The sequence below is a fragment of the Bos javanicus genome, chromosome X, assembly GCF_032452875.1.
Source record: "Bos javanicus breed banteng chromosome X, ARS-OSU_banteng_1.0, whole genome shotgun sequence".
NCBI lineage: Eukaryota > Metazoa > Chordata > Mammalia > Artiodactyla > Bovidae > Bos > Bos javanicus.
The window spans coordinates 130,325,555-130,338,672 of record NC_083897.1 but is presented as its reverse complement, the minus strand read 5'-3'; the positions used below and the strand labels follow the sequence as shown (position 1 = coordinate 130,338,672).

The 13,118-nt window shown below is 42.2% G+C and overlaps 1 protein-coding gene across 9 annotated transcripts in view; it reads right to left on the bottom strand.

Annotated features, from left to right (window-relative positions):
* The window catches only part of SH3KBP1 (SH3 domain containing kinase binding protein 1), a 331,797-nt gene that overhangs the window by 134,809 nt on the left and 183,870 nt on the right, over positions 1-13,118 (bottom strand). For 5 of the 9 annotated variants that reach the window (XM_061407992.1, XM_061407995.1, XM_061407988.1 and 2 more), the window contains one exon: positions 7,967-8,172. In XM_061407992.1, coding sequence (XP_061263976.1) covers positions 7,967-8,172 — 206 coding nt within the window. Of the gene's footprint in view, positions 1-7,966; positions 8,173-11,753; positions 11,829-13,118 lie in introns of all 9 variants that reach the window. The other 4 variants (XM_061407987.1, XM_061407990.1, XM_061407989.1 and 1 more) reach the window with 1 other exon arrangement.

Here is a 13,118-nt window from a genome sequence, read left to right as displayed (position 1 = left end):
CTTGGTGACCATATGGCTGCTATTAAACATTTCATGGAAAATACACTATCTGAATGTTTTAGAAAGTATACATGAAACACACATAAAATACTAAACAGCATCTACTATGTCCAAGAGTAACCCTGTATACTGCTTCTGGTTCCCTTTTCTTACCACCAATCTTCTTACCTTTCCTAGATTAGGAAAGATAACACATAAAGCAAAGTCTGAAAATCCCAGACACTTCATTCAGCTTAGGCAACCAGTGGGCATCTCAATTCCATCTGCTTTTTAAAAATCACAGGTCTTTCATCTGCTTAAGAGATGTCACAAAATCTTATCTTTCAACCACTGTGCAAGACATTCAACACTATAGGTCTCAGATAATCATGACAAGGTTTGACCCAGTTGTGTTTCATTAATCAAAGTTTGTATCATTAGCTCCTGGGATTCCCCACAGCTACAGTCTTCAAAGGATTAGAGACATAACTCTCTCATTTTTAAGCAACTAAGATAATCACTTTAGATGTTTACATGTTTTAATCTTACATCAGTATACAGCTTGATGAATTTTTACTAGTAGGGATAAAAAGACTACCTGAGATATATATGATGATATTAAAATTTCTCTTCCTGCAATTTAGCTGATTAAAAAAACTGATTGCTAGCTCATTTATATGTGACTTTAATTCTAATTTTCTGTTACAAGTAAAAGCTACAATGTTGATATTATCAAGGCATTAATTTGGATGCCTGTGATTCTATAAATGAGATTCAAGATGATGAGAGTTAAAAAAGAGACTGATACAAACACAATATCTAGTTTGTGGAACACAGAAGAAAAAAAAAGAAAGAAAACAATCATTTCAAGAGAGAGAGAGAGAGATCATAATGGAAATCAACTAAGACGGGAAGACCATGGAGCTTCTTATAGGGAATCCAATAGGGCAAACAACCAACCTAGAAAAATATTTTTTCCAATCTGGCCATTTGAAGATCCCAGACCAAAAAGACTACTTTTCCCATTAATTTAGGGGGCCAATACTAGCTGTACCTAGGGCACTTAAGCATGGAATAAGCTGGTACCAAAAAGCCAGAATTATTCTATAGAAAAATATATCAGGGACTTCCCTGGCAGTCCAGTGGTTAAGACTTTGCCTTCCAATGCAGGGGGTGCAGGTTTGATTCCTGGATGGGGAGCTAAGATCTCATATGCCTGTCTTGGTCAGAAAACAAAAACATAAAACAGAAGCAATACTGTAACAAATTCAATAAAGACTTTGAAAATGGCTCACATCAAAAAAAACAAAACAAAACATATCAGGTTAGGTAGGTCTTGGGACTCACCTGTGCATCTGGAATTGACTTACCCAGGTGTAATACCTGACACATCTTTCTGAGTTTATTTGGCCAGGAGTGATCACCTGAGTGACTTGTGAAAAGAGAAGGCGTTCAGAAAAAGAGTGAGACGAGAGCAGGGTCACAGGGAAACAGCCTGATAAGGAAGTTCTCTCTCTGGTCCACAGGTGGGAGATAAGGTATAAGCCATGTTCATGAGAATAAGGTCCTGTCTAGGTTGCCTTCTTACAGTCTCTCAACCCGATCTCTAGGTGGATGACTCTAAAACCCACACCCACAGCTCTCTCCCCATTACTTATTTACCCAACTGCTTGATGGATGCCTCCTTTGATGGTCCCACAAGGACCTCAAAATGCAGCTAGTCTAAGACTGACCCCATAACCTTCCTTCCCCAATATCTTTCTCCTCCTGTGTTCTCTAATCAGGGAATGATATTGCCATCCATCCAGCTGCTGGAGTCAGTTGCCCAAGGCATTCTCTTCAAGTCTTTCCTCTCCTTTATCCCCCACATACTATCAAACTTCTTGATTCAATCTCCAAAATATTTCCCCCAAATACTTATAATAATAGTTCAAAGCTGTTAGAAAATTTGTTTTTCTCATCTTGATGTTTCCTTCCATGTAAAGGGGAGACCAAACGGACATTCTCTCTGGACACTCTTGGCCTCTGGGCAGAACTGAACACTCTTGGAACTCTCTGTATCCCTATTCACTTTTCCTGGGATAGTGAAATGACTTCTCTGATATGTGAATTTAGAAAAAATAAACCGAGCATGCTTAGCTCAGCTCTTCTTTCTCCTCTTGGAAATTGACTGTCTCTGCTGTTCCCCAAGGAGCAGGCTCTTCTACATCACATGGGTCTGCCTGAGTCCAGCATCACTGAGACTGGGTGAGTGAGTCTGTCTAATTCTGGAGATCAATAGCTAGGTCCATTTGATTCTCCTAATCTATATCCTCCAAATTTTCCTTCATCAATAACAACATTGTAATATAACACAAATAGAGAAACAGACACAGATCATAAATATATAACCTGAGAAATTTTTACAAAGTAAAATAAGATCTATGTAAATAAACATACCATGTTCATAGATTGGAAAGGTGTCAATTCTCTCCCCCTCCCCCCAAAGTATCTGTAGAGTTCAAGTAATCCCATTCAAAATCCAGAAGGCTTTTTGGGGAGTAGGGATTAGCAAGCTGATTTTATATGAAAATTTATATGAAATGGAACAGCCCAGGAAATCTTTTGGAAGAGAAATAGAGTTTGTGTAGTTACAGTACCAGAAATCAAGGTTGACTACAAAGCTACAGTAATTAAAGTAGTACAGAATGACCATAAGGACAAACAGACCAACAGAACAGAGTATGGAAGTGAACCCACACATACATAGGCACTTAAATTATGACAAAGGTGACCTTTTTGACAAACAGGTGATCTTCAGAAAGGATGATCTTTCTGATAAACAGTGCTGAGTCAACTGAACATCCATACTGAAAAAATAAGCAAAAATAATATTCTGATTTTCCATCCACTGACTCACCTTATTCATTAACTGGTTTAGAACCTATGAGGAGGGAAATTTACTGGTAGAGTCAATATAAGTTTCTGTTAACCTCTCTCCTGAATTCCAGTTACCTGTCATCTGTAATCCACTCCTCCCACTGCAACTTGGAATACTTTCCCTAAACCGCATATCTGATCATGTCCTTCTCTGCTGAGAATTGCTCCCCACTGCCCTCAAATTCAAATCCAAACTCCTTAACAAGTCTCAACAGGCCCTTCCTAATCTGGGCCCGGCTTTCTTCTTCGTTCTCATCTTTTCCCACTTCCTGCTGGAAGCTCGACACACATTCTGTGCTGTTTTCTTTTCCCTTCAAGGCAAGTATACATGTTGCTCTTTCCACTTCGACAACTCTGTTCTCCTCTGCCTGATGAATGTGTACTGCACCCATGGTTCTCAGCCTAAACATCACTTCCTCTAGGAAGTAGGTACACACAGACACACACGAATACACACTCTCCAGCCTCCCTAACCATTTACCACTTTCTGCCATGCCCAAGCCTTCCTGCAGCACAGCACTATGTTCTCATCCTGGTCATGGCATTCCCCACACTGTATTATTCTTCTTGTTTACTTTTCTGCAGTTCCCTGATGGGCAGTGACCTGTTCTTATTTACCACTGTATCCCCAGTGCTGAGCGTATAGTGAATACTCAATAAACACTACCTGAAATGAGTTACATTTACAGGTTCCAAGTATCTTCAGCTATATAGCATTTTTTTTGAAGTCCTATGATTCCCTGGTGGTGCAATGGTAAAGAATTCGCCTGCCAATGCAGGAGATGTGGATTCAATCCCTGATCCAGGGAGATCCCCTGGAGTAAGCTATGGCAATCCATTCTAGTTTTCCTGCTTGGAAAATCCCATGGACAGAGGAGCTAGTGAGCTACAGTCCATGGGGGTCACAAAGAGTTGGACAGCATGTAGCAACTGAACACACACACACACACACACACACATGAAGTAGGATAGGTATAAAGAGTATTCCCATTTTACAGATGGTCCAACTGAGGTAAAGTCAGTTTGTAAAGGTCAATCAGCTAGGACAACGGTACCACACCTTTCTAATCTTATGATATTCAACTGAGTTCACCTTTAGCCACATCATATTTTCCACTGTTTTTGATATAACACATATTTAGCTCTGGCCTGAGTTTAAATGGTACATTTTCCCCCAAGTTTTTTTTTAACCTTTATCAGAGGAAATTTCCAACATGTACAAAAACAGAGCACAGCATACTGCACCCCCGTGTATGCACCACCTAGTGTCAACAATTATCAACTCATAACCAATCTGGTTTCCTCTGTGCCTCACCCACTCTTCCATCTTCCAACTTATTGGAAGTCAAATCCCAGACATTAAATCATTTCATCTATACATATTTCGGTTAAATGGTGCATTAAACACATCATTCACAGGCATATTCACAACTGGTAGTGTTAAAAAGGATCATAACTGGGGTCCTTCCTTATAGTTCAATAAGAGAAGCAAGAATACTAATTATTTCCTTGTTGTTATGGGTGGGTGTTAAAACTACACCAGTATCTCTCTCCTGGTGTTTAATCATCAGCATTCAACCACTCCGGGTAGGGTGATACAGATTAAAGCACAAGTAAAATAAGCACAGAATTTTCAACTGACTCAGAAAAGTAGATCTTTGAACTTCTCACACTTGAACAGAAAGCACACTAGAATGCTCGCAGCTGTTAACAATTATCATAATCCTTTTTTTCCCCTCATGTAAGTTATCAAACCAGTCATGTCAGAAGGTCAACTGCCCCAGCCTAAGTGGAAGACCCGCTTGTGCTTCACTGAACACAGATGCTGTCACATGAGATCCAGTCTGTGCTTCTGCAAAACTGAAACAGTGAGCTCAACTCTCAAAGGAAACTTTCTCCCTTAAACATAAATCTCTGACGCAGAACTATCTCAAAAGCGATGAGAACCAGGTTGTACACTAGTAAAACATCATCACACTCATGCGCTCCCACGCCAGGTTGTGCAATAACATAATGGATCCATAAATCTATGGAACTATCCATGGCGCCAACAACAGGGGGTGGAGAGAGTTTTAAATCCTCTTAGATGCTGTAAAAATTGTCTGCTGCCAGTAAAGCAGGCTGGGAAGTTTACGTTTCCCCCAGAGACTTCACAATGAGAAGCAGGCTAAGGGAGCTGCCAGCACATGGTTTCATTCTGCAAACAAACCATGAATCAAGATGCACACACACGCTGTATATGTGTGTGTGTGTGTATTACTCTGATGAAGTTAACATTTCATGTCTGTAAGACCGATGCAGTAAATCTTGTTTCACAAAGATGCAGCGAACCATACAACTACTATATTTCCAACTATATAACTGTTATCTTATCACACTCAGTCCCCTCATTTCATAGATGTCTGTAATCTCTAAAGTGCTAGTTTTAATATTTTTCCTGTAACTAATACTGAGCACCTACCATGTGCCACACACTGTTCTAAGCACATTACACACATCAGTGAACAAAGAATAAACATAATACAAGATAAACATTATGTCAGAAGGGTGCGTGTGCTAGGGAAAACAAAAAGTGCAGTGCAGGAGGGGCCGAGGGGGCAGGTTCCTGAATGATGGGGCATCAGGGAAGAGAGGCAGGCAGCTGGAGAGGGGTGCAGATGGTAACAGAGTGTCCAGGCAGAGGCCCCCCAAGAGGGAGCATGCGTGGCATGTGTGAGGAGGAACCAGAGGGCTGGGAGTGAGCAAGCAGGGAAAGAGCAGTGAGCAGAGAGGTCCAAGTGGCCATGAGCTTCAGGTCATCCTAGCTCCTGGGCTGTGGGGAAGATTCTCACTTTGGTTCACAGGGGAGCCTCTACAGGTGTTTGAAAAGAGTGGCATGACCCTGGCTTCGACACTGACACTAGGCTGTAGGGGAGGGGAGACCGATTAGAGGTCACCGCAGTGATGGTGAGAGCGGAGCTGAGGAAGGTGCCAGACACGCTTAGGAGGCAACGCGGTAGGGCTGCTGATGGATCGGCCATGGGATGTGAGGGAACGAGGGGCGTGAGAGACCACCCCAGTGCTTTTCTCCCAAGTGATGGGAGGGGGAGCGGCACTGCCCTCAACTGAGATGGGAAGGCTGTGGGCAGAGTGATTTGAGAGGGAAGAGGATGAGTTCTGGCCTGGACAAGCTGATAAGAATTTCAGAACTGCAAGTGACTTTTTCCCAATCTGCCTTCAGTTGTTCTTATTAATTTGCCACAAACTTGGCCATGAATAAAAAAAATACAATTAAATTTTTTTCCAGCATTTCAGGAGTTCAGTAGCTAGTAAGATTTCTCTGTACAGAAATGATGTGTTACACTGCTATACTTAAAATGGATAACCAACAAGTACCTACTGTACAGCACAGGGAACTCTCTTCAGTGTTATGTGGCAGCCAGGATGGGAGGGGAGTTTGGGGAAGAATGGATACATGTATATGTATGGCTGAGATAGATAAGAATTTATCTTATATAAAATTGTCTTATATAAGGATTTATCTTATGTAAAAATAAGAATTTAAGAACTTCAAGTGGAGATATTCAAGTCGGCAGCTGGACATGTGGCTGGCCGTGGGGCTCAGAGGACATGTGCTGAGGTACAAACCTGGGAATATTATATTTGTCACTGATTATGCACACGCGATGTGCTTTTACACAGAGAAGAATTAGACCAAGAATCATAAAACAAACAGAAGGAATTAACTGTTCACTGACAGAGTCAATGATCATGTTCATTTCAACCTCTTGAATAAAATGAAGAAAAAACTGTATTCATTGTTCCTTCCCAAGATGGGAACTTGCTTTTTTTGTAAATATCTCCTGGAATCTGAAAGTGACTGTGTTGAACAGAAATGAGCTCACAAGCTGCGATACTAAATAGTTTTCAGATCTTGAGAAACACCAAATTGATTGCTGAAGGAAACAATGGTGTATAAGAGAAGTTTCCACGAAAGAATTTAAATGAAACAGTCTTTTGTTTTTAAGTGTCTGTCCTTTCTGTCTTACTCATTTCTCAGATGTTTAAGTGTCCAAAAAGTTTCCTTTCCAGATTTTGTTTCTAATGCATGATGACACCAGGCTAGGTTGCTGGTGGATGGAGGGAGGGAGGTGGGTGGAAGTTCTACAGCTGCAGAAGATGATGCAACTTTCAAAAATTCATCTCACTGAAAAATGGAAAACCCTTAAAAGCTGAGGATAAACCTGCAGTAGCGATGTTGCCAATACCCCATCCCCTAAGCCTGCTGGCTCAAACGTCAAAGAGAAAATTTCAGCACTAAATCAAATTAACAAACATTCCTTAAGCACAGCACGAGTGTAGCTTATTACAATCTGGAAAATTCCACAGTATCTATCAAATCCTAAGCAAGGCTATGATGCTTAGAAGTATACCACAGAAGACGTCACTGACAGCCACAAGCATGACGGCTCAGGGTGTGTTGCTGTGGCAACCGAATAGTCAGCAGCAGCACGCTGTCTGCCTTTCACCAACCCAGAACCAGGGGCAGGACAAAACAGCCAGCTCCCTGACAGGAAAGACCCAGGCACTCACAGCGAGGGCCATCTCCGCCATTCATGCACGCAGGAGACTTCCTTGTGGCAGTCTGAAATCATTTGCACCAAAGACCTTGAGAAAAAAATGCATAACCCCTTTCTCTAGTGCAGAAGCAGTCAACATGCCCCAGCACAAAGCACCAGAGAAACATTCCAGGAGAGGAGAGAGACTGGTGGCTGCCTGAAAAGTATCAAGGTCATGTGTTTAGCTGAGACCAGGCGTGAGTGGCTTTTCTCCAGAGAAAACCGAGAAGGGCTGGTCTATGGGAAAAGTCACCCTGAGAAATGTTCCGTAGATAGGAGATCAGTAAGAAAAGCAACAGTAAACTAGAGCGTGAGCCTTTTTAAAAGCTGTCCTCATACAGAAGGTGAGCTGCACACAAGGACAATGAGAGCCCAAGAGAGGCATAGGACATCTTAGACGTCAAGCCCTACGAGGTAACTTTTGGATACAGGACATTATGTGGAAATAAAACAGAAACTTTCAAACATACCTTTTCCACTGGCAGAAAGTCATTTTCTACTTCAATCGACCTTGGTCTTAGCTTTATTGGCTTGTCTTTGAAAATATCTCCAAAGCCCACTCCCTTGACTTTCTTCGGCTGGATGGCAGCTGTTGCGACTGTGCCGTTGGCACCCTCAGATTTGGTACTGCTTGAGTCACCCCCGTCACTCTCGGAGCCTGTAGTTTCCCTTAAACCTGTCAAGAGCGGGGATGGGGAAAGAAAGAGCTCAGAAATCAGCCACAGCCATGAAGCACCTCATAGCCAGCCAGGAACCACTGCTCCAAGTATCATAGGGTACAGGATAACTTGCGTTGCCATTGTTCATTTAGTGTGTAAGGATGTTGCAGGGAGGTGGCTCTGAGTTTTGTTCCACCTCCCCAGCCTTGAATTTTAAGAAGCGAATCAAAAATTTTCAGAACATCCAATTTCAAAGCAGATGCCTCTGTCAATGTGACATGTCACCTCTTTTCAGCCAGAGCCTGGTTCTTAGCCAAATTTGTTTTGGTGCAGACTATGCAGTAACAACCTTTCCTGCCCCCTCTCGCCTCCCAACCCAGTCAGTACCACATACTGTACCTCCTATCTCTATGACATGTCAATTAGCAATTAGCAACGAAGTAACATTTCCTAAAGGGAAACTGTAAAGCTAAAAGCCATTTAAACAAATTAGCAATTAAAGAAACCACACAAAATTATGACTGCCAAAGAATTAAATTTCTGGATGGCTTTACAAGGAATAAATGCACACAGACATGCTTCTCTAGGATAGCACTAAACCAAACTTGACATTGAAACACTTTCACTGGCAAGATGATTGTATTTGTTAAAGAAGGAAAGGAAGCTGCCTTGTGGGAGGCCAGAATGCCCCAAGCCTCCAGCTCTTCTTCACTCCCCTAACACCAACGTTTCCCTGAAGCTGAACTCCTTTCCAAAGAAGAACACTGGGGACATGACACCTTTCCTTGGACTTCCTGTGGTCAAACCATTATCAGCAAGACAGCGTGGACACTTACCTCCCCAGATTCCTTTTTCCCCAGGCTCTGCCCACAATCATGTTCCTAAAAGGAAGAGCCTATTTGTTTCTAGTTAATCTCTGAGTGTACATTCTTACTTTGATGGCTAGTACATTAGTCATGGCATCAAAGGACAAGAATCAAAGGACATTTTATGAAAAGTCTACCATTAAGCCTGTCTCTAAAAGACTCGAAATGTGCAGAATAGCTCCTGAACATTGACTATGTATCTGCTGATGACAATGATGCTCTAGTTCTCTATTAGCCACACTGTGTATTATCTTCCTACAGGTAAGGTGGCCTCCTAGTACCTAAGAAAAATACACCAAATCACTGCTTGCATAAATTGTCATAAAATGTCGAAGTCATTCATACACACAAGTGTCAGTGCAGGAAAAAACTGTTAAATGAAAACAGAAAAAAATACAGAAAAGTCATTAAAAATCGCTAACATGTTTCAAAATCAAATCTTTTAAACAATGGCTGTGTTTGTTGTTGCTGCTGTTTTCAATAAAACAGTAATTATAAGCCAGGAAGGGAGGGGGCAAGGAGGAAGATCCCAGGTGTACATTTTAATTAACTAAAGAACAGCATTTATGAGCAAGAACAGAGGGCATAAGAATAAGGAACAGCCCACAACAAGGGGGTCGGCTGCAATTTACAGGACTGGATGCAAGTGTGCAAACACGGAGAACCTCCCTGGATTAGCTATCCATTCATGTGTTTATCTGTTCATTGTTTGGGAAATATCCCTGCTGGAGATATAATTTCGGAGTCTAAATATTATGTCATTTCCCCTTTAACATGTTCTCGTTTTGCTGTATGGATTCTTTCTGTGTGATAAATGGCTCGTATATTCTTTTCTGGTTTGGAAAGAAGCATTTGAGACTGGAATAAAGAAATGGTTAGTGAATAGAAACCATCACCGTACCATCACCCCTCCCCCCAACCGCCACCAGCACCACCAGCAGAAGGCAGCAGGGCAAAGGGAGTAGGGCGAGGCTGTTATAGGTGTTCAAAGAAAAGAATGGGAAGGATTCTTTTTATCATTCCTCATTACCTAGAAACATAATATTTTCAACCATTGGCATCCTTATTTCACTGAGTTTCTGGTGTTAGGGATTTGCCACTTTCTGCACTCACCTGAATAATTTTACATTCATCACTGTGAGAAATGCTGTTTATGTTACACAGGGAAAGGCTGCAGGGTCATTCAACCACACAAGCATGGGCTGGGAAGGAAGCACACGGCAGATCTGTCTTCCAGAAATTCTGGCAGCCTGCTTCTATCACTTTCCAGTGTGATACAAGTTAAATATCTGAATATCTAGATTGATGAAAAACCTCAAAATCTAGTACCTTCCCTTTGGTGGGAAAGAAAGGTGGCTTTTCATGTTCACGTCTGTTTGGTGCTGTATCTTTTGGTCCCTGGTGCTCATAACACACACTACTGTGGAAAATATCCTTATGTCATGCTTGGCATGCCACATGACACCCGAGGGCAAGGAAACCCAAAGTGTGGTCTGTGGACTGGGGCCAGGTCATGAAGGGTTCGTTACTGAAACACTGGGTAACAAGCACGGAAAGTGTCTGTGCACAGAAACACTTATAGCAGTGTGTGCTGATGTGACTTTCAGACGTGTGGCCCACAGACTTGTCTATGTGAATGGAGCACAGACCAGCCTTGGTCGGTCTGCTCCCGCAGGGAGGCACAAGAGGTGCAGCACATGCGCAGTGAAGGCACGCCCAGAGGGACCAGGTTATCTGTCCGCAGGGGGATGGAAATAAAAGTACACTCTTCTGCAGACAGTTTGAGAAGCCTGGCTCTGGAGTTCATGCCAGAACCTTCTCTTTCATAGTCGTGTATACATCTCTATGCACACATATGTGTATACGTCTTTATGTACACATATGTATATATGCACACTAAGGCGGATGATTTTCCTTTGCCGTGAGAAAAGAACAAAGCTTCCTCAGGTTTGCTATGGCCACTCATATAATTGGTTGAATTACAGAAAAGTCATTGTCAATAATTTCCTTACTATTCCAGCACCAATCAATTCAAATCCGCGAGCTATTTCTATTTATTTTCAGTTTTACACTCACATGTCTAGTGCTTACTGTGTGGCAGGCCCGTTCTAAGAACTTCACAAGATTCATTCATCAATCTCATTTATCTCCATCCCCTCAACTTTTGGCAGCTTTCTTTCCACTGCACCAAAGGCTACACCCCGGTCCTGCCAAAAAGAAGTCTGCCGTGTGGTGATTGGCTGAATGAGCAAAGCAAAATATCATTTCTGGCATGGACTGTTCATGCCCACTTCTTACTTCTTTGAACCGCACAATGAGGCAATGACTTACTGATTGACCCACTCAGTAAAAGCAATAACCTCGAAGGGCTGACATCTCCATGAGAAGCCATCTTACACCACTCCAGAGGCGCAGATATTGGGACAAATACATATGCCATGACCAGTGTTACGGATCCCTTCTCTGCACGCATGGTTCATGCACGCATGTCACACACATGACAGAGGCACAAAGCAAACAAGACAGCGCTGGGGGCTGGTGATGGGAATGCTCCTGTAGCACGCACCAAGGAGACGGCACTTATCTCAGGCAAATAAGCCCATGTCCTTGGATGAGAAATTCACAGACACTTGGCAGAAGCATGAGCAGCTCAGGGGAGTGCAGCTGCATCAAAAAACACAAGTACCCAGATCTTATCTTTACAAATGCCTCCTGCTGTTAAGGTCACTCACTGTAATAGCGTCTGTGGCCCTCCGTCTTTCCCGGTGCGGCTCGGTACAGAATTGTCCCTTCAAAGGTAGTCTTTCCTGACAGTGAATGAGAAAAGAGAAGGGGAGAGAAAAACAAGAGGGGGGAGGGGGAGCAAGTGATGGCAAAAGAAGGAAGAGGGAGAGTCTTTAACTGAACTTGTCTTCAATGAATCCACTTTAAGCTTCATCCACAAAATTAATTAGAAATCATAAAGGCAGAGTTTAAGAATGTTACAGAATGAGCCCAAAGTCCCCATGCAACCATGATGGCAATGAGCCCCAGAACTGGGGCTCACCTCTCTGATGCCTGGCCTGTGGATTATGCCCAATTTAAACCTGGAAGCCACTTCCACATTACACCTCAAGAGCAGGAAAATCTCAATTAACCAGAGGAAATCTAACCAATCAGATTCCTTAGGTAACTCAATCTTCTCTGTAGAGTGCGACTCAAACAGAATATAGATTTTGGTCCACTATCTTTTATCTTCTACCCCTAGAGCCTAAGATGATACAAACTGATACTCATGACCCCAAGAATCTAAACAAGGCACAGAATCCTTTTTAAAAGATTTTTCATTCTTAGTATCTTTAAGCAAGAAAATGTACTAGAATTCTAGAAAAGGGTTTTTACCAATGAGGTTTGAAACCAATCGTGACTTCCATGTTGATGTAAGGGGTTTTCTGCTTAGCACCAAAGATGCCAGAAAACCCTCTTTTTTAAACCACCTTAATTGAGGTTTGCCATGTCAGTCATGAGACTGCACTTAAGCATGAGGACATAGGACTCACCCAGTGTCAAATTATCTCCTTTTTTGTTGTTACAAGTAGAAGTTAACAATAGCATAAGACTGGGCATATGGCTAAAGCCCAAATCTCTCTGGAATCACGAATAAGTACAGAGACTACACACACTGCCCCAGTCTGAATGGACGAACACACACACACACACACACACACACACACACACCCCCTACATTAGGAGGTAAAATGGTTTAATAAAGACAAACAATATATGCATTACTCTAAGTTATCCAAGAAACAGATCCTATTATGGTTGTGAGCTAAATATCGAACTGGAGGCCACATAGCTCCCTTATAAGAAGTTATTGTTATAGCTCCCTCATAATAAGTTCGAAGGATGAAAAGGTAAGCTACGTTTACAAAGAGGCAGAGAGGAAAACTGAGTGACAGAAAGCAACTTGTCTCACTTTTTAGAAACACTCTAGGAAAATGGGAAACCCCATTAGGGACCATCATGTTAACTTCTGGGCCATGTCACTCCTGATACATGAAAGGAACTGTAACCGATCAGATCAACAAATTAAATGGAATCAGGTATTGCCAATT